The 18,057-nt window shown below is 40.3% G+C and overlaps 9 protein-coding genes across 9 annotated transcripts; 3 read left to right on the top strand and 6 right to left on the bottom strand.

Moving 5' to 3' along the window:
* Positions 1-3,693: 3,693 nt before the first annotated feature.
* On the bottom strand, positions 3,694-5,625 carry VTP21DRAFT_1279 (uncharacterized protein; the record flags this gene model as incomplete). Its single annotated transcript, XM_069391348.1, has 6 exons — positions 3,694-4,364; positions 4,435-4,507; positions 4,571-4,954; positions 5,011-5,143; positions 5,206-5,376; positions 5,441-5,625. 6 exons carry the CDS (start codon positions 5,623-5,625, stop codon positions 3,694-3,696), a joined length of 1,617 nt encoding a protein of 538 aa, XP_069251400.1.
* Positions 5,626-6,089: 464 nt separating this feature from the next.
* VTP21DRAFT_1278 (uncharacterized protein) lies at positions 6,090-7,047 on the bottom strand (the record flags this gene model as incomplete). Its single annotated transcript, XM_069391347.1, has 4 exons — positions 6,090-6,427; positions 6,492-6,650; positions 6,720-6,783; positions 6,850-7,047. The coding sequence occupies 4 exons, from the start codon at positions 7,045-7,047 to the stop codon at positions 6,090-6,092; spliced, it is 759 nt and encodes a 252-aa protein (XP_069251399.1).
* A 684-nt stretch (positions 7,048-7,731) lies between these two features.
* On the top strand, positions 7,732-8,744 carry VTP21DRAFT_1277 (60S ribosomal protein eL8; the record flags this gene model as incomplete). Its single annotated transcript, XM_069391346.1, has 3 exons — positions 7,732-7,734; positions 7,884-8,004; positions 8,074-8,744. The coding sequence occupies 3 exons, from the start codon at positions 7,732-7,734 to the stop codon at positions 8,742-8,744; spliced, it is 795 nt and encodes a 264-aa protein (XP_069251398.1).
* Positions 8,745-9,516: 772 nt separating this feature from the next.
* On the top strand, positions 9,517-10,371 carry VTP21DRAFT_1276 (uncharacterized protein; the record flags this gene model as incomplete). The annotated part of the gene is made up of 1 exon (XM_069391345.1): positions 9,517-10,371. One exon carries the CDS (start codon positions 9,517-9,519, stop codon positions 10,369-10,371), a length of 855 nt encoding a protein of 284 aa, XP_069251397.1.
* Positions 10,372-11,220: 849 nt separating this feature from the next.
* Positions 11,221-11,544, top strand: VTP21DRAFT_1275 (uncharacterized protein; the record flags this gene model as incomplete). Its single annotated transcript, XM_069391344.1, has 1 exon — positions 11,221-11,544. The coding sequence occupies one exon, from the start codon at positions 11,221-11,223 to the stop codon at positions 11,542-11,544; it is 324 nt and encodes a 107-aa protein (XP_069251396.1).
* A 269-nt stretch (positions 11,545-11,813) lies between these two features.
* On the bottom strand, positions 11,814-12,523 carry VTP21DRAFT_1274 (60S ribosomal protein uL29; the record flags this gene model as incomplete). The annotated part of the gene is made up of 3 exons (XM_069391343.1): positions 11,814-12,069; positions 12,152-12,288; positions 12,521-12,523. The coding sequence occupies 3 exons, from the start codon at positions 12,521-12,523 to the stop codon at positions 11,814-11,816; spliced, it is 396 nt and encodes a 131-aa protein (XP_069251395.1).
* A 320-nt stretch (positions 12,524-12,843) lies between these two features.
* Positions 12,844-14,135, bottom strand: VTP21DRAFT_1273 (uncharacterized protein; the record flags this gene model as incomplete). The annotated part of the gene is made up of 5 exons (XM_069391342.1): positions 12,844-12,954; positions 13,026-13,345; positions 13,404-13,791; positions 13,871-13,995; positions 14,066-14,135. 5 exons carry the CDS (start codon positions 14,133-14,135, stop codon positions 12,844-12,846), a joined length of 1,014 nt encoding a protein of 337 aa, XP_069251394.1.
* A 292-nt stretch (positions 14,136-14,427) lies between these two features.
* On the bottom strand, positions 14,428-15,008 carry VTP21DRAFT_1272 (uncharacterized protein; the record flags this gene model as incomplete). Its single annotated transcript, XM_069391341.1, has 3 exons — positions 14,428-14,712; positions 14,768-14,922; positions 14,993-15,008. 3 exons carry the CDS (start codon positions 15,006-15,008, stop codon positions 14,428-14,430), a joined length of 456 nt encoding a protein of 151 aa, XP_069251393.1.
* A 139-nt stretch (positions 15,009-15,147) lies between these two features.
* On the bottom strand, positions 15,148-17,939 carry VTP21DRAFT_1271 (uncharacterized protein; the record flags this gene model as incomplete). The annotated part of the gene is made up of 10 exons (XM_069391340.1): positions 15,148-15,297; positions 15,358-15,540; positions 15,606-15,892; positions 15,970-16,635; positions 16,706-16,788; positions 16,851-17,113; positions 17,178-17,255; positions 17,322-17,431; positions 17,502-17,766; positions 17,838-17,939. The coding sequence occupies 10 exons, from the start codon at positions 17,937-17,939 to the stop codon at positions 15,148-15,150; spliced, it is 2,187 nt and encodes a 728-aa protein (XP_069251392.1).
* Positions 17,940-18,057: the final 118 nt, after the last annotated feature.

Here is an 18,057-nt window from a genome sequence, read left to right as displayed (position 1 = left end):
CAAAAAAAAAAAATAAGACATTCAGAAAGCTCATTTCGATCTACGATATCACACAAAGCTTTAACTTTGGCTTCCCTTTCACTTTATTGCTTATAATAATGTAACAATTATATTTTAGAGTCTTCCTATACAATAAAGACTCGGCATTGATCAAAAAAAATAGACATTCAGAAAGCGCGATATCTTTCAAGTAGGGTAGCCAATGGAATTGATTACCGCTACGTTGCCGACCCCTCGTGGTTACTCGCCGCCCTCGTGGTTACTCTTATACTCCCTCATGGCTATCTTATTGATGTTGATTGATACTTTGTTGTCTTATCTATCTCATCCTTGAACACCAGTGAGAATTATTCTCCTTTGATCACAATTCTATTTAAACCCTTCGGTTTATTTTAATGTTCAACACCAATTCCCTGAATAATTAAGACCAATCTCTTATTTTTATTATTAAGATCCGGATACCCCTCCGCACAAACCTCCTTTCGCCCGTAACAGACTTGTTACGGGAATATCGGTATTTCGTACAGACAGTCATAACTGCGCCACTACAAGCCAAAAAAAAATACTTCTTTTCTTCTTTAACTTTATGCACAATTAGTTTTTGTTACCATAATAACCTTTCGGCAAATTACTAGCGCTTTGAAAATTTTATTCAAGTTTGTTCTGTTTTGTTAAACTAGTTGTTTAACCAGTTTGTCTATTCAGTTCGTTTAACCAGTTGTTTAATCGGTTCGTTCTATTTAGTTTAATTTTGTTATATAAGAAGAGATTCAAGCGTGAGTGAACGGGGAGGCGGATTAGTTTTTTTATATTGAGTAATAGTCTTGAAATTTATTGTCTTATTTTTTTCAAGAAAATCTTTCAATTGTTTTCTTTACGCAAAAATATTCACGATAAACCCCAAAACCCACGTAACAGACTTGTCATAAGTCGAGTCACATATCAAGCTATTCCAACGATATTCAAGCTCCGACATTAATTAGGAACTAGTTATAAACCAGTATTCATTAGCTTTATTAGTTAACAGGTTATATAGTTATTATATCTTATAGTATAAAAGGAACACTCTAATGAGAACTTCCAACATACACGCCTTGTTCTTGAATAAACCTATAGTTTTATCTATGTTCCCCGAGCATCCCCTAGTTATATCGCTCTAGTTTATGACAGACTTGTTACGAGAAAATTGGTTTTTATTATGAACAAGTAATTTTGACAGTCACAAGGTATTCGAGTGAGAGGATCAACACCATCTCAGACCCCCTAAACACTCAGGTGCTGAGCCCCAGGAACCTCGTACTTGGCGACCTACCAGAAGCCCCGAGGACAGTAAGACACACGGCTCAAATCGTCTTCGATTCGGTGTTATGGCAAATCTATCGGGACTGAATCGCCTACCACTTCGAATGCATTCGAGCGTCACCCGAGACAATCATCGTCCGTGCCAAAATGGACATCGAGGAGACTATCGGAGCTGAACTGATAAAGGCACGAAAAAGACGAGAGATAGAGTTATTCCGAAGAAGGTGGTGCAGTCAGGGAGCGGTAATAGAAAGTTCGGATAGAGCAAAACTAAAACTGGAGTGACGGAGCAACCCTTCCTCTCTCCCTACCTCCTCTCCTCTTTATTTCATATTTTTCACCAAATACCCGATCACTATATACATCTAATCTACCCTTTATTCCCTTACTCCACGTTCATCACCTTGCTCTATGTTCTTACCCCCTTGCGTTTCTTTGCTTTCTTCTCTTCTCTCCCTTTCTGGGCTAACATAAATTGTCAAAACCTAAGTTCCACCTTGCCACCCAACTATATCCCCACCCCTTTATTCCCCCCCTTTCTTCTTTTATTGTAATCATTAACTCTTGTAAGCTACGGAAACTAATAAAAGTCTCCGTCGATTGATAAAAAAAAAAATTCGAGTGCGCAGGATGGGAGGCCAGGGGCAGTACCTGGGTGATTTTGACGTAGAAGTCTACCCTTCCATTCCCTTCAGATAAAAATCATCAAGTGGATGTTAAAATAATACATACCAAGGGGAAAAAAAAAATCGAGAGCGTAGGATAGAATAATAGTTTTACAACAGCCTCGTTTTTTAATGTTTTGAGGTATAAAAGGACAATGGGTCTGATAAATAAAAAAAAAAGTCCAATTTTAATATGTCTAAAATAACTGTATCAGATTTTGATTTAAAGCGAATCTTTTGCATACTTCTTCTGATATATAAATTTATATTGATGTGAGCCCAAACTTTTCCTCCAAAATTTTAAATTCAGTGTTTAAGTCTATGAATAGTCAGAGAGAAAACCCAACCATAAATTATAATTAACAAATTATATCAGTTTATGTCTGTATAAGCATGATAATATACAAGGGAGAAAACATATTTGAAACTACATGGTTTTCATACGCTGTACATATGATAAAAGTGAGCTAGAAATAACATGAAAGGGAATAACCTAAATAATAATAGTTATAAAGAGATAAAAAGTGAGTCTATTCAGGAAAAGAGATGAGGTGAGATAGCCCAGATGAGAGAAAGTTCAAGTAATGAAATATCCAAGTTGAATTATCATGGATACTGCGCGAGTATCTTCCTTATGTTAGGTACCCAATTATCCCAACAACCTACTTCGCAGAAATGTTCATCTACATCTATTCTAAATTTTTCTAGCGCGTAATTGACGCCATCTTGAAGTTCTTCAACGTGGTATTCGCTACCAGTTACTTCTATTACAGCAGTAAATATCGCTGATGCATATCTACCATTTGGTTCTGCGCCGTTCTTAAGCTCATTTTTGATGGCGCTGCGTGTTAAATTTAAAGCATCAAGAACGAAATAGGAGACAGAGACAGGAGAACCACACACTTCTCCAGGTGCCCAGTCGCAGTGGCCTTTGTATTTGGAAACTAATATATAAGATCTACGAATTAAAATACGGAAAAGTGATATTAATAAAAAATAGTACTTACAAACTGATTTATCCATCATTTTTACAAGGCCGATAGCGATATTATCCTGTATATCATTAAGAGCTTTTGCAAAGGTGTTTAATTAACTTTAATCTTTTTATTATATCTTACGAAGTTTATCACCTACCAACAGTAATCGCTTGCAATAACTCTAAATAATGAGGATCTGTCGATATAGTGCTATTTAATTCTCCGTAGAGTATTGAAAATTCCTCTTTTATTTTTGGTGTATAATTGTCCGCAAACACATGGTTGATCGCATCTCGACATTCTTGTTCACAGCCATATGCACCAAGAACAGCTAAGATTAGCAGAACGAAAAGAGGATAAAAACGATGTGTCATAGCCGTAAAATTTCAACTGAAAACATGATAGGTAAAATGAATTGAGAAAAAGATGAACTGTTGATTTTAGATTAAATAGATCTCGGTCTGTTAGTTGAATTTCCGCAAGTTGAAAGTAGAATTTAATATGCGGGGAAATTGTCGGGCAATTATATTTGGTATGATTAAGATTTATCGTTTTCCAGTTCAATACTAGTCTCTACTTTAAAACAAATAGACCTTTAACGGGTCCGTAAGCATAAATTTTCCAAGCTAACCTACATTTGAGTCATACCAATTATATAGTAAAATCTTTATTGTGAAATATTCTATGGTTACTAAAATTACACTATAGTGTCATTATCAAAACATGAAAAATTTTGAGCATATATGCATTTAATTCTCCTTGCTCTCTATTTTGCTCTCTTCGGTATTATATTCTGGTGGGATCTCATTTTCATCCTCATGAGACTTACCAATAATAGTTTTGTCTAATCGCGCCACATCTGCTAAATTATCTCCCACTTTAACTGTCACGCCTATCCTTCTCAACTCTTGCATTTCCCCCACCTCGCCTGCCACTCTATTTTTATTCTCTCTTCTATCTTGCATTGTATCCGATAAATGTAATTTTTTAGATCTTTCCTCACTTTGAGCTTCCCGTCCTGCGGCGGTATCATCCTCAAGCAACGTTTTATCAATGCGTACATTCGTTCCGCGTGATTGAAGCAAAGATGTAACCATTGCTTCATCATTTACTGCCGTATTGAGTAATTTTGGTTCATCACTATAAGTCACACCTACTGCTTGATGCAATGAACCGGCTTGGTAGGCCTCAAGTATTTGAGCTCGGTTCTGCATAACGTCAGGTGGAATTCTGAATACCGCTCCAAGGATTGAGCCAGTTTGACGAGCCTCTTCTGGAACAGACTGTGCAATATTTTCGGCTGACAAAGAGGATTGCGCACCATAAACTTGAAATATCGCAGCAGTTATAATCTCATACGCGATGGCAAAACTCTTGCGGATTTGGATTATGTGATATGTACCTTTGGCGATATCATTTGCTAAAAAACAATCGAAGTTATAAAGGCGAAAAAAGTAATAAACCAAAACCAAATATGTATGAATACTCACAAGGGTCTTGTGGATCTAAGATAGTTAGCAAGATTTTCTCTCTTCTCTTTTCCATATCCTGCAGAGTTTTTGACTACCAACCGAAAAGTCACTGTTAAGTGTGTCAATAAATAATCGAGTTTGATATATTTCTCACCTTTTGAAAATATGACCCACGATTGGTTAGTCTTATCCCCACCCTATCGTAATTGAAATACTGTCCGTAAAGTTCAAAAAATTCCAGTAACAATACTCCTAAGTTCTCCTCCGCCTGAATAAAGCCCGATTGTACAATAGGATGAAGCTGTAGAAAACTCATCACCATACATAAAACGGCATAGCTACCAAGGCCGCCAAGAAATACTTCGTTCATTGAACGCTGGACAAGGTAATGCTTGATCAATAAGGTGAGGGGACGGAGTGCGGGAGTGGAACCAAGAAAATCTTTAACGATACGAGCACCGTCGAGACCCGAGACAATCTCACAGGAAATGTCAACGCAAATTCCCGTATATTTTTCTCTAAACTTGATGATAGGTACCTAGCATTCAAATGTGAGTAATCGCAATATAGAATATATAAACGCTATCTATCTACTCTTGCTTTATCGACAACTGTGACATTCCCCTCCATTATATCTTCATTAACTAATGCTTCGGCCAGGCTTTTCAGCATTTCTACGGGTTTAGTCGATATAGAGTTTGCATTATACATCACCAAATCCAAGTCACTTTAGCGTGAAATAGAATATTATCAGATCTGTGGTGAAATACTAACTTCTTCTAATCTTACCTTGTCGGCAAATAGAGCTGGGTGTCGTAGCTTCCAAAGCACATGATGAAAGCTTCGGGACACCAATTGTGAACCACCTGTCGAACGCGTTCGACTACCAAACGACGCATAACATGTTCCTCAGGGGTTGGGCTCAGGTATTGAACCAAATCCAAAACTTCTTGATGCAATCTTTAAGTAAAGATCAGATCAGCCCAAGTGTTTAGCAAGTTAACTATTCTACAATGTCAAAAACCTTCTCGCAAAACTCCCACATTTATAATAATCTTTGCCCTTTAACCATGGCATCTCTCCACGGAGTTTCTCCTCTATCTCGCTTCTCTTTCGTTTTCGTGATTTGTCACGAGAATCTTGCGCATCTTGTTCTTTTGATTCAATGAGAGATATGTAGTTGTGTTCTTCCCGTTTTGTTGTTGTCATTATATTATTCTAATTATTGCTGAATACTAGTATTCCTTATTCATTACCTATTTAAATAGGGCATTATTTGTGGCTGCAACGGATATTATCAGTGACAGAATTGTCGCTCCTTTTTATCCAAAAATTGGCCATATATTTCATTATGAAATCACAGTAAGTGTAAAACACAGCAAACTTTACAACAAAAGGTTCATATTGATAGCGCTAAGATTAAATGTTTTGAACGCAGAAATATAGACTGACTAGAATGTACCTATTACGCTGTTAAAATATTCTTAATAGAAAAATCGCGAGAAGCATGTCTTAACTACTGCAATGTGCCCTCCAATATGCATAAAACGGTTGAAAAAAAAAGTAATTGTACATAGTTAGTCTGGTTGCTGCGCTCCCAGTCTCTTTATTGAATTATATAGATCTTATACATAGTAAATCTGTAATTTACAAGAGTAAATAAATAAATTGTTCTATTGGGGAATTTGGATATTATGAGATATTTGGTGATTATTATTTTTAACATCTTCAGTTTCATCTATCTCAATGTCTATATACTGAGGTTTCTCTTCCTTTCCCAAAACTTCAATTTTGCATACGCATTTGCAGGAACAAGTAGGTACTTGGGGAGGAGGTGGTGGAGGTGATGGCGATGGAATCCACCAATAACTCGGATATCTTCTTTGTAAGTTGTTGACCAGAAGAGCAACTGCCAACATAATTGCAGCTTCTGCTATAACAATAAGGACATACCAATATCCAAGATTACGGTATGTTTGCCCTCCGACAATTGGGATCATTGAGGTTGCGCCTATTCATATACAATGTATTTAGTTTGTATGAATCATATGACTTCAACAAAGAAGTAAATAGACCAGCTGGAGGGTGCGTAATCTTTAAAACTATCATAACGACGATGGAAATTGCAACCGATAAAGCGGCTGAGAGCCATATAAGAGATTCGTGCTTGGGTGAGAGGTTAAAAAGCTTTTCGATAGATACGCCGATAATTGCAGCAACAAAATGTCCGCCAACTAAGGAGAAAAGATTGGTATAGGTTATATGGTCGCAACATAAGTTTTGATTCCATTTTTTGAACTTACTAAGGTTCCTGGGCTGCGCTAAGGGTGAATCGATTACTCCATAGACTAAAACAGCACTGGCGGCCTTTTTATAATAAATAAAAAATACCGGTGAGCATTTACAATACCAAAAGAAAAGAAAGCTACTCACGAAGCTTGCAACAATATTTGGAGCCCCTAGTTGTCTGAATTCATTGCTTAACGTAGACATCAGAATGATTACGGCTATTGCCGCAAAAGATCCGATGAATGTATAAATTAATACAACCCATGTTGGAGGATTCGCCTTGTGTTTGGAATTTCGTACACCGAGAAAATGGAATATCGCTCTTGCCAGGGCGTGATGCATGTTTTAGGAGTGAAAAGGACAAATTTTAAGTAAAGTCAACAGCAGTCGAGCGGTTTGCAAATTGTAATATATCTAATATATTTATTCATTAAGTTTAACATGTTAGTAATGTTTCCGGATAATTGGTGGAATTTTGGATAATATCAACAAGCATTACCCCATTTAGACAAAGCAAAGCAGGAAAAAAGATTAAATCCTTCGTATATTATATACAAACATACTGCCTGCTCAATAATTATAGCTCCTTAAGGTCTAAATAGTTTTTTCGGACGCTTTCGGCCTAGAGTGAATGTGAGTCAGGAGATAATCAAAAATATCTGATTAACGGTTGGGGGCTTGTAGTGAAAGGGCAAGAGGACAATTGAGAGTTGAAATGATGAGTTATCTAAGCCTATTAAAATAGAGCTTAATATACAAATATCTCCATACGGATACAGAAGAGGCTATTTCAGCTTTCCAAGGTCGTTAGAGTTATTATTGCGTATTGCTGCGTATTGCTATGTATCTTTATATTCTAGATAATAGCAAGAGCTTTTTGTCAATGGAAGTGAGGTCTAGTATTTTGTCAATTTTTGTGACTGTCTCTTGTGACGTCATCATTCATTTTCTCTATTTTTTAGCGTTCAAGACTTCGCTCGATGTGTTTCCTCCTCTTCCCCTTATTAGACAAGTCGGCGAAACATCATGGTAGCGTATCTTTCATAAAGCTTGTTTATATCACTTCCATGGATTATAGATGGATGCATCTATTAGAGATGGATGGATGTGAATAATGAAGATGTAGATGTTTTTTTACGAACTAATGCTAACGAAATTGATCGCTGATTGTTGATTAGCCTCCGGCCAAGAAGTCCGCTAAGAAAGTTGCCCCTGCTCCTTACCCCATCAAGAAGCAGCAGGCTACCAAGGCCCCGAAGAACCCTCTCTTCGAGAAGCGCCCCAAGAACTTCGGCATTGGTAATTATAATGCACTCGATTGGCTCTATACAAGGTCTGTATTCAATATCCTATGATTGATTTGATTAGGCCAGGACATCCAGCCAACTCGTGACCTGACCCGTTTCGTCAAATGGCCCGAGTACGTGCGTCTTCAGCGCCAGAAGAGAATTCTGAGCAAGCGCCTCAAGGTCCCGCCGGCGATCAATCAATTCACCAAGACGCTTGACAAGAACACTGCCACTCAGCTCTTCAAACTTGTGCACAAGTACCGCCCTGAGACCGCCCAAGAGAAGCGTGAGCGTCTCAAGGCTGCCGCCGAGGCCAAGGCTGCTGGCAAGGAGCCCGAGTCGAAGAAGCCCTACATGATCAAGTATGGTATTAACCACATCACAGCTCTTATTGAGGCGAAGAAGGCTCAGCTTGTCGTTATTGCCGATGATGTCGACCCCATCGAAATTGTTGTGTGGCTTCCCGCTCTCTGCCGCAAGATGGGTGTCCCGTACTGCATTGTTAAGAACAAGGCTCGTTTGGGTGTAGCTGTTCACAAGAAGACTGCTACCGCACTTGCCTTCGTTGATGTGCGCCCGGAGGACAAGCAAGAGTTTGCTAGCCTTGTGTCTGCCGTCAAGACTAACTTCAACGACAAATACGAGGAGAACCGCCGTCACTGGGGTGGTGGCATTATGGGAGCCAAGTCTCAGGCTATGATGGCTAAGCGTGCCAAGACCCTTGCTGCCCAGCAGGGAGCGCGTGCCTAAATGTTCCTGCTTTTCGCTTTAACCCCCAATTTATTGTTCATTTTGAGACGTTGACTATATTTTCGAGGATGAAATAAAAGCAAAATCTTTGTTAGTAATATAAGATATGGTCGCATTTGTCATTGCGCGGAAATATTCACTCCAGTTTATGTTGATATATAAGGGTATCCAGATTTCGCCCTTGAATTTGGTAACTTTATTATTATTCAGAAACTTGGCCAAAACCGACGCTCATTTGAGCTGGATAGTGAACAAACATAGGGATATCTAAAGTAGTAGTGCAAGCTTTACCCAATACCGGGGTTAGATTTCATAATGCTCCAGTTAATATTTCTCATACTATTTGGCTTACGTTGGAATTCAATGATGATCTTATGCAAGGGTTCATCGAATTGAGAGAAATCTCTACTTTGGCAGAAATCTTCGCTCATTTTGTACGATCAATGACCGTTTTTCTGAAACACTTGCAATCGGCTTGTCGGATGAGGATCATAGCCGACTAGTACCAGCCTAGCATTGACGACCTCTAACCCTGTCATAAGAAAAAATTGAAGTTTATGTCCGGAAATATAGTCCGATATAGAGAAACTATTTCCCTATAAGCTGATGACATGTATGATCTTCCAAATTCTATTCCAGGGTATCCGGTGTTGCACTGGCATATTTTTCGTGTATATGTTTGTTGAATTTTGGACATAGTCTTTTCGATCCTCTTTCTTGAGAACGCAGTGTTTTCTTTTTTTTTTCGCACCATCAGTAATCCAACTAAGGCATGAAGTTTTTCATTGTCGTAATATCAGCGGTGGTATCGATGGCGGCCAGTGCGATGGCCCTGCCACCTCATGGAAACTATGTGGTTTACCAGAAAGCTCGGCGTGATGAAGTGGACGAAATACTGGCTGAGAGCAACGACTTAATCCAGAGGGGACTCGAGAATGGAGATGAAGTGGAGGATGTGGATGAGTTGGAGAAGAAGGTGCGATTGCAGATCCAGTTCATCAACAAGGTTGAGACGTTTATTGGTGCGGAGCCAACCGGTACCCTTAAGCAGAAAATCAGCAACGCTCGCGAGATCGCGAAGGACATTTCCAAGAAAATTGACAAGATGAAAGAGGATAAAGAGGGTGGCTCGTCTTCACCTCTTAGTTTTTTCAAGGACGCCTACGACAAGCTCAAAAAATACAATCCCTTGACGATGTTTAAAGACTTTTTGAAGGACAAATTCAAGAAGAAGGTAGAAAAGAAAAAGCAAAAATGGAATAAGTTTAAGGAGAGCCTCGAGTCGATCAAGGAGAAATTCGACCTGTTCAAAGATATATTCCACAGGATCTTTAAGAAGAAAAAACCGAAGAAGCCATCAGAGACTACTGGCCCCTACACAACAACACCCTATACTAAAAAGCCCACCACATCCAAACCCACCACATCCAAACCTACCACTACCGGGCCCTACACGACAAAGAAGTCGACGACCACTAAGCGACCTTACACGACTTGGCCAACCGTAAGACCATATCGTCCTAACATCGACACTGCGTCGCTCAGAGATAAAATCATGGAAGAGATTAAGACTCTCTCCACTGACTATAGGAGTTTACTCCAAGCACAAGCAACAGACGGCATGTAAATGGGTAGATTTGAGTTGCGAATTTTCTTTGATATTTTTTCTAATCTCTTTAAGGATTTCACCAACCCTGAGGAATATTCTACTCCTAGGATGACTGGAATTCTTTAAGAAATTATTTATATTGTATAGCATTGTTGATAGTTAAAGACTGGGTTAATTTTATTCTAATTTAATAATGATATTAGTGACTAAATTTCCAACAGAGAGTTGTCAAATCTAAAGAGGACACGTCCTAAAGTGGTTCTTAACCTCAACACAGTTAGCAAATTATGAGAAAATTTAAAATTGAAGATAACCTCTCCATATCTCTACAGAGGTTAGTAGCTTGCTGCATTTTGAATGCAGTGTTTAGCAACAAAAATTTGTGATGCCTAATATAGAGCGGTTAAATTTCCATGGTAGTGGCCTCTTATCTTTTCTTGTTATGTGGGTAATGTAAAAGTGTGATGGTGACGAAAGTGTAGAGAATGGCAATGCTAATAAAGATGAGCCCTATTAAAGGTAGCCATGAAGGTATTATAGCTAAGTAATTCTGGAGTACAGGGCCTTCGCTATGTCTACTCCCTATTGTATTTTGAATCTCCTCGAATCTGTAAGTCAAGATCGGGACTGTCAATTACAATCAAAGAAAATCTCCAACATCGGACAACTTGGATAAGCCTCTTTCTAGCCTGTTGTTAAGATATAGTAGAGCTATTTCATACTCTCAGGTATCGGCATTCTTAGGCGTTGATTCCCAATTGTAATATTACGGTCCTAATTTGCAACAGAGTTGCTTTAAACCTATTTTAGGGGTATACGATTCACCAATTATTTTCCGTTAACTGTTCCCATCCTTTTATTTTGGAGATGTCATCTCAAAAGGGAGAACCACAGTACGTCGAGCTTTACGTACAGTACAACAATCGGCATCTTACTTTTGCACGCAGTGCTGTTGCAGCGATCGCAGGATCTGCTGCTGGAGTGCTTGGATTATCGGGATGGAAGGGTTTTGCATTTTATGGAATTGTTGCCTTGACATCATCGCTCGCATTGTTCGTAAGATGTCAATTTCGACCTGACCTTTATTTCAAAAAAGAACGCGAAATTTGGATGGAGGGCGTGTTTGGTGGACTCTTATCATTTGTGCTATTTCATACCCTGATGTACGGAATTGTACATTTGTATCAATAAGAAAAATGAAATTTTGGTTTTGGTAAATGGTATGCCCCTTCTTTTTTATTTTTCAAATGCTCCAGATGAAGAAGCAAACTTTTTGGAAAATAACTCTAAGTTTTTCTTAATTGCTCCTTGTTCAATGCAATACTTGTCAAAACTTCCAGATATTTGCAAGCAAACGATTAAAATCGAAGAAAGAGTCCAAAAGTATAGACTTTATTTTCTAGAACAAACACATTTAAGCCTAATTAAAAGATTAAATTATTAATGCCCTACTCAGGTATTCATAGTTTAGGCGTGTCCATCATAGTTACCTTGATAGCATATTTGCGGAGAGGGAAGTGTTGCTCCTTCTTCTGCTGGCGCTCGGTCTTAAGAGAGGCCTCGTGCTTCGTCAAGCGTCGGCGAATGGCCCGCGTCTTCTTTGTGCGAAGATCAAGGGGAAGGTACTTCTTACCCTTGTAGAAGAGGAGGGTCTGCTCGCGCTGCTTCTGGCTGATGACAGTGAGGACACGAGCGATGGACTTACGGACAGATCGGCTAAGAAATGGAAATGGTCAAGAACCATTAAAAGTGAATACTCTCATGCACAATACCAATAAAACCGAGAAGAGAAACTTACATCCGGGTAAGCTTGCTAGCAGCACCACCGGCAACCTTCTGAACACGCAAGTTCAGGAGCTCCTGCTTGAGTTCATCAAGCTGCTTCTCGAGCTCGGCCTTGTTTTTAGTGCGAAGTTCGTAGGCCTTGACGGGAGCCTAGCATAAGCATATACAATACATGATTAATATGGATCATTGGGAGAGGATATAGATCGCGCATCAAAAGATTGAACAGTGTAAAAAGGGACCAATTTGTTGAAATTGAAAAAAATCTCATTTTGATGCTGCCATGTCATCTCCAAAGCACATATCCCCCACGAAACAAATAAGACAAAGATAGACTCCCTCATCTGGATAAAGGGAGGATGGATGTTTGGCTCTTTCTTACCATTGCTAGACGGATGGATGTAATGTAAAAAAGAAAGGAGGGACTTGATACTCTCTTGGAAGATGGTTTTCTTTCGAGAGAAATTGGCGCAGCATTCTATATTACTTTATTATAAAAATTTCTCGGCTCGAAAAAAAAAATAAAATAGGCACAATAGGGATAAATACGAAATAAAACCTAATGATCTGTTTTGTTTTTCAATGGAGAAAAAAAGCAATAATAAAAAGGGAAAGGTAAAAATAGAGCAAATGCAAGCATCAAAATTATACCACAGCAAAGCTAATACAAAAGTTATGTACAAAAGCATGGGGGAAGAAGAGGGATCATTCATTCAATAGAGCTGAAATAAGCCCCATAATAGCAATCCCAGAGAAGAACCCGTACGCAACGAACTTTCCTTTATGGTCATTTTTAACTGCATAAGGTAGCATGCTCTATTGAACAATAAAGAAACCGAGATAAGAGATTATATCATGAAGCAAAAGCAGCCCAATAGAAACAATACCTGAATTGCGATATAGCACATCATCCCGCTCACAATTGCAAAAATAATTGGAATCATCACAATGATAATAGGCCGTAGTCCATCACGAAATTTCTCACCGAGCCACCACATGGATACAGCCCCTATCAAAGCTCCAAGCGGTTGACTAAGGCCGCCCATGAGAATTGTATAGAAGAAGGCTGTACGGCGTGAGCCCGTACCGATATAAAGGGGAAGCGCAATGGTAACTCCCTCAACAAAATTGTGTACTGCGATTGGAAGGAAGAGCGAAAAGCCAAGGGTTGGTGAAGAAGTAGTCGAAAGAAATGTAAATAGCCCCTCTGAAGAGGCAAAAAGTTAGCATACTATCCACAGCCAACAGAGGGATTCTCTATCTACCTGGAAACTTGTGTAGCGAGATAGCAAGTGCTGTCTGGAAACCCATCCGCCGTAAGTGTTCTCTCTGGGCCTGCTCATCCACTTGTGATTCTAGTTCCACAGTCTCCTCCCTCAGTAGTTTCGTCCTCTCAGATGAAACGCTGGGTGGATTTGGAGGAATGCTACCATAACTAAATGAAGGTTTTCTGCCGGTACCTGATTCGATTTTCAATTGATCGTGATTGTGTATGTGTTTGGAGCATAATAAAGAATTGAGAAGTGCCATTCCTATAATTCCGACAAAGTAAAGACCAAGAGTGGCAACTCCTGCGGTAATTTCGTGCATCATAAGAGAATGTTCAAAAGAGGAGCGAGCATTAGGAAGCAAGATGTTAAAGGATGAAAAAATCTGGAAGGTTTTGAAAAAAAAAATAAAGAAGAGGATAAGAGTGATTCCCCCCCTACGCTTCTATTTCTATGTAAGTTACCATAACACCGGCAGATAAAGACAACGAGCAAGAGGTAAAAGAGGGACTCTTGATCCAGCTATCACGATGCTGCCCTTGGACATTTGTGAATTTCATTACAATCTTGTCCAAGAAGAGCATAGAGGCTGCAGAGAGAAAAGGAAAAAGCATTAGCCATGATTAGTAGAATGAGCCTGTGTGAATGAAAATTCTAACCCCCAGATATGCAGGCTGCACTGGTTGCAAATGTCAATATCCATGCAATTGCACAATTGTCGCTGGGCATTTTGTTATATATGAGCCGGGGGAGTTGATATAGAAAAAAAAAATGGGCAGGAAGAAAAAACGATTCGAGCAAAGAGGTTGTGGATTTTGTTTGAAGGGATCACAGAGGCGATTGGCAACTGGGAAGGTCCACTTGAATGGATTTATAGAAAATATTTGCCCGTCGGAAACCAAATCCTGACATTTTTTACTTTTTTAATTGTTAACATTGCTCACGGGATGCATTTTAAATCTTTCACTTAGGGTTGCTGAATGACGATTGAGTTTCACCTTGGCCAAATCTCAGCTATGTGCTATCCTTTCCTTTTCACGTCCCACAACCAACAGCGCGCATTCCTATTTAGCTTTACGGATGGCGTGCGTTTAGCGGGAGACACTTGACCTTGACTGTTTTTGAGGCGGGCGGGTGGGAGAACCTTGAAGGTGCTTGCTGCATAATGCCCCACCACGGGGAACTCTATCAGAGCAAGGCTGGGGAAAACGCTTCCAAATCCTGCGCTCACGAGCGGAAAACACTCGGCCTTACCTGAGGGCAAATCTTGCTCATCTTGACAAGCTGCGCCCGAGGGTTTGTGAGTCTAAAATAGCCCGAAAGGGAAATCGTCTTAAGGAGGATCGAGCTCCTCCCAAGACATTTCCGCTTAGCTGCTCTGCACTGAGCAAGCCGCGCTCTGTCCTGCCCAGGTCCAGCCCAGGCATTTCCCAGCTGTTTGAGAACCCGTTGGTTGAAGCGCTTTTCATCCGAGTTGGATCAAGGGACCCTTTTCCAGATCCCGATATCAATTTGTCTTAAATTCACAGCGGCAAATGTCTTTTGTGCCCGTTTCTGTGACTGCTTTCCTTTTTGCACCAAATTACCCTCCGCATTGTGCATTGACGTGCTTTGCACAATGCTGACGAAATTCAATAAGGAGATACAATCGGTTTATTACTTAATATATCAGATGAGGCGAAGGCGTGTGCAGCGTGACCTCGTAATCGATCATTTCCAGATCGGAGCGGCCTCGCTGCTCTTAGGCTTTTGGCTCTTCCCATAACACGAGCGCATCGTAGAGCCGCGCATTAAGTACGCTTGCCGCGATATCGCTCTTTATCACTGCAATCTTCAAGGAATCACACTGGAACGCAGCGTGGTAATTCGTATGAATTGCTCGACCCATACCCTAACAACATCAGTTTCAAATAGCAGCCAGTGTCTCAAAGTATAAATAGCGTTTGCATACCTCGAGAACAACTAAATCAACATCCCGGCAAGCTTCAGCCAAATCTTCACTGATTCGGCTGAGATCGAGGCACGGGTTAGAGCTACCTGTACCGAACACCTCGAGTTGTTGGCACTCCCATGCCGAAGAAATCATCTCATCCATCTTTGCAACTTCGATCACTAGTTGAATTAATTCGTCATACTAGGCATGAGAAATAAATCGTTATTTCTTTTCTTCATTAATCCAATAGGCAATTATGAATTTACCGTCACATCATTCACTGCCGGGTAAGTGTTCGCTGCCAATATCACTTTGGTGCCCTTCGATAGCAAATGTCTAGCAAATGGAAATATCCCGAGCACGATATCAGCGCCACTATTGTCCACGAAGATAACTACCTTGCGATAAGGCTTGCGCGAGAGACGCTCAATTAGGAATTGCGTGTTTGTTAGCTCGGGCGAATAGAGAATTTTTTGCTGGGCGTCTTTGAAGTCCATTGTGCCTGCACAAAGCATCTCGAGGATTTTCGTTGAACCCCAGTCGAACATGTTACCTATGTAATATGTAATGAAAATAGTTGAAAATAGCATATGAGTGGAGTTTTCGTCTTTGGACAACAAGTGCTCGTACCAGCCAGAATATTATGGATCATCTCTCTCAACCTCTCCTCTTCCGGATGAATCTCATCTAGTCTCCTTAGCATAGCTGGCAACACTTCCAATGAATCTCGGTTTTCTCTCCTTTTAATATTCGCGAAAATGTCAGGGCACCCAATTTCGCGCAGGCATTGTTCTCGCAGGTTCAGTATGCTTCGTACGCTCAAGTTCCCGTACATGTTTGGTTGCTCACGAAGTCGAGTGAGGTGTGCACGAAAGAGGCCACTGAAAGTTACCAGACGTTTTCGCAACACGGCCTCTTCTTTCCCATCTTTCTCAACTACTTCTAGCAAACTGTTCAAATTTTTCTCCAAGTTATCAAGCAACCTCCTCTGTGCAGTGGGTTCTGTCAGCTCAACCGTGTCCGGGTGATAGTCGTTAGTAAGCCTAGGAAAAATAACCAATCGTAACGGCATCTGATCGAGCACGCCATACGCGTTGAGGGAATCATTGGTAATCTTATGTGCAATGGTGAAATTTTCAGAGAAGGAGAAGGACCGGCGAGGGCGGCGTGTATCAAACTTGAGAAAAGCCCCCACCGCACCAAGATAACCCTCATGTCGGAGAAAAAGCGCCTTGACCTCGCCTTTGGACCAAAAATTTTTGGCAAAGGAGAGAGTTTGCATGGTGATGGGGTGGCCTATGAGAAGAGTTAGAGAACGCGTGAGTTAAATAATGATGAAACAGGGGATGTCCAAGTTGCGTTAAACCTCTTATGAAGAATCCTCCAAAGTAGATCCTTTTGATGTTGTGTGCTTTTGCATTTAAATAGGCTATTTGCCCAATATTGTTGCTGAAAGAAAATAAACTATAAAATGATAGGCAGAGTAGGAAGGCAAAGGATGGAGCAAGTACCTAACCATGTACAGTAACGAGCTTGCAATATCCTCTGGGCGAAATTTCTCCTGTTGCTTCCTTTTCCTGTTGAACACTTTGCCCATTGAAGACGCGATCACGGTGGATTTCAACCCGATTTTGGAATAATCTGTCCCATATATATCGCCCACAAGCATGTCTACATTTCGGTTATTTCCACGGTTGGAGAGTTCAAGCATCTCATCAAAACTTTTTGATTCGGTTAGCAATGAGGCTAGCCCCCAAAAAGTTCCTCCTCCAAGCTGGATACAATTAAAAATCTTAAGCCGTCGCAACCAGAAAAGAAAGTATGAGGCGCATACTAACCGATGTTCCGCTAATACGTTCAAACTCGTCGTAATTTGTCACTTTGATAATGCTCACACCAGAGCCAATGTTGACAAGCTATAATACCGCAGAAGTCAGTAACATTACAGAGCAAAACATTGATAAAAGCCCATGTCGATTCACCAGGAAAGGAAACATTTCGTTGGGACTAGGTGAGTCTTCAAAAATCATGGGATCATTTTTGTTATGAGTGAAGACCTCATAGGGAACCTCGGTGATGAAAAAGTTCAGACCTAACACAGAAACCACGCAACGGAGTTAGGAATATTGGGCTTATCTACTGAAGGGTTTTCTTTTGAGGACCTCTTATAAGGCATTCCATCTCATCCTCCTTCTCGATTTCTACTCCAAGCTCGTTCCTAAATTTATCGTAAAACAAGTATGCTCCACCACCGGTTGCTTTGATAACCACTTTCTCATTGTCTTTTCTCTCGGAAAGAAGTTTGCGGATGAATTCGATGCATCGGTCAATATGTTCTGTTTCAAACTTTACAAAATTCAGACGTCCCCCTTCGCTCCCATTAGGGCGGAGGGTGAAGTACACTAGTTTGACCAAGGAGCCGCCAATCTGTTAATGGCAATGTTGGAAAATGGGGTTAAATGTGTGTGGATAGCACAGTGAGTGGTTTATGCGTTTACATCGACGGCAATCTGTGACACATGCTCATGCTGGTTCGGGAGTACAATATCACTCGTTTCGGGCGTCAAGTCTTCGGATATCGACGCGCCTTCCAAATTCATTCTTCCCTAGTTAATCCTTTTATCCCTAAAGGCCACTCTGGGATGATGTTAATCGGAGTAGTGACGTGCAATTGGCTGATATTGAAAACCTTGGCAAGTCACATTCTATAATTGAGGG

The sequence above is a fragment of the Calcarisporiella thermophila genome (genome assembly GCF_041956535.1).
Source record: "Calcarisporiella thermophila strain CBS 279.70 unplaced genomic scaffold VTP21scaffold_11, whole genome shotgun sequence".
NCBI lineage: Eukaryota > Fungi > Calcarisporiellomycota > Calcarisporiellomycetes > Calcarisporiellales > Calcarisporiellaceae > Calcarisporiella > Calcarisporiella thermophila.
This window is presented reverse-complemented; position numbering and strand designations above follow the sequence as displayed.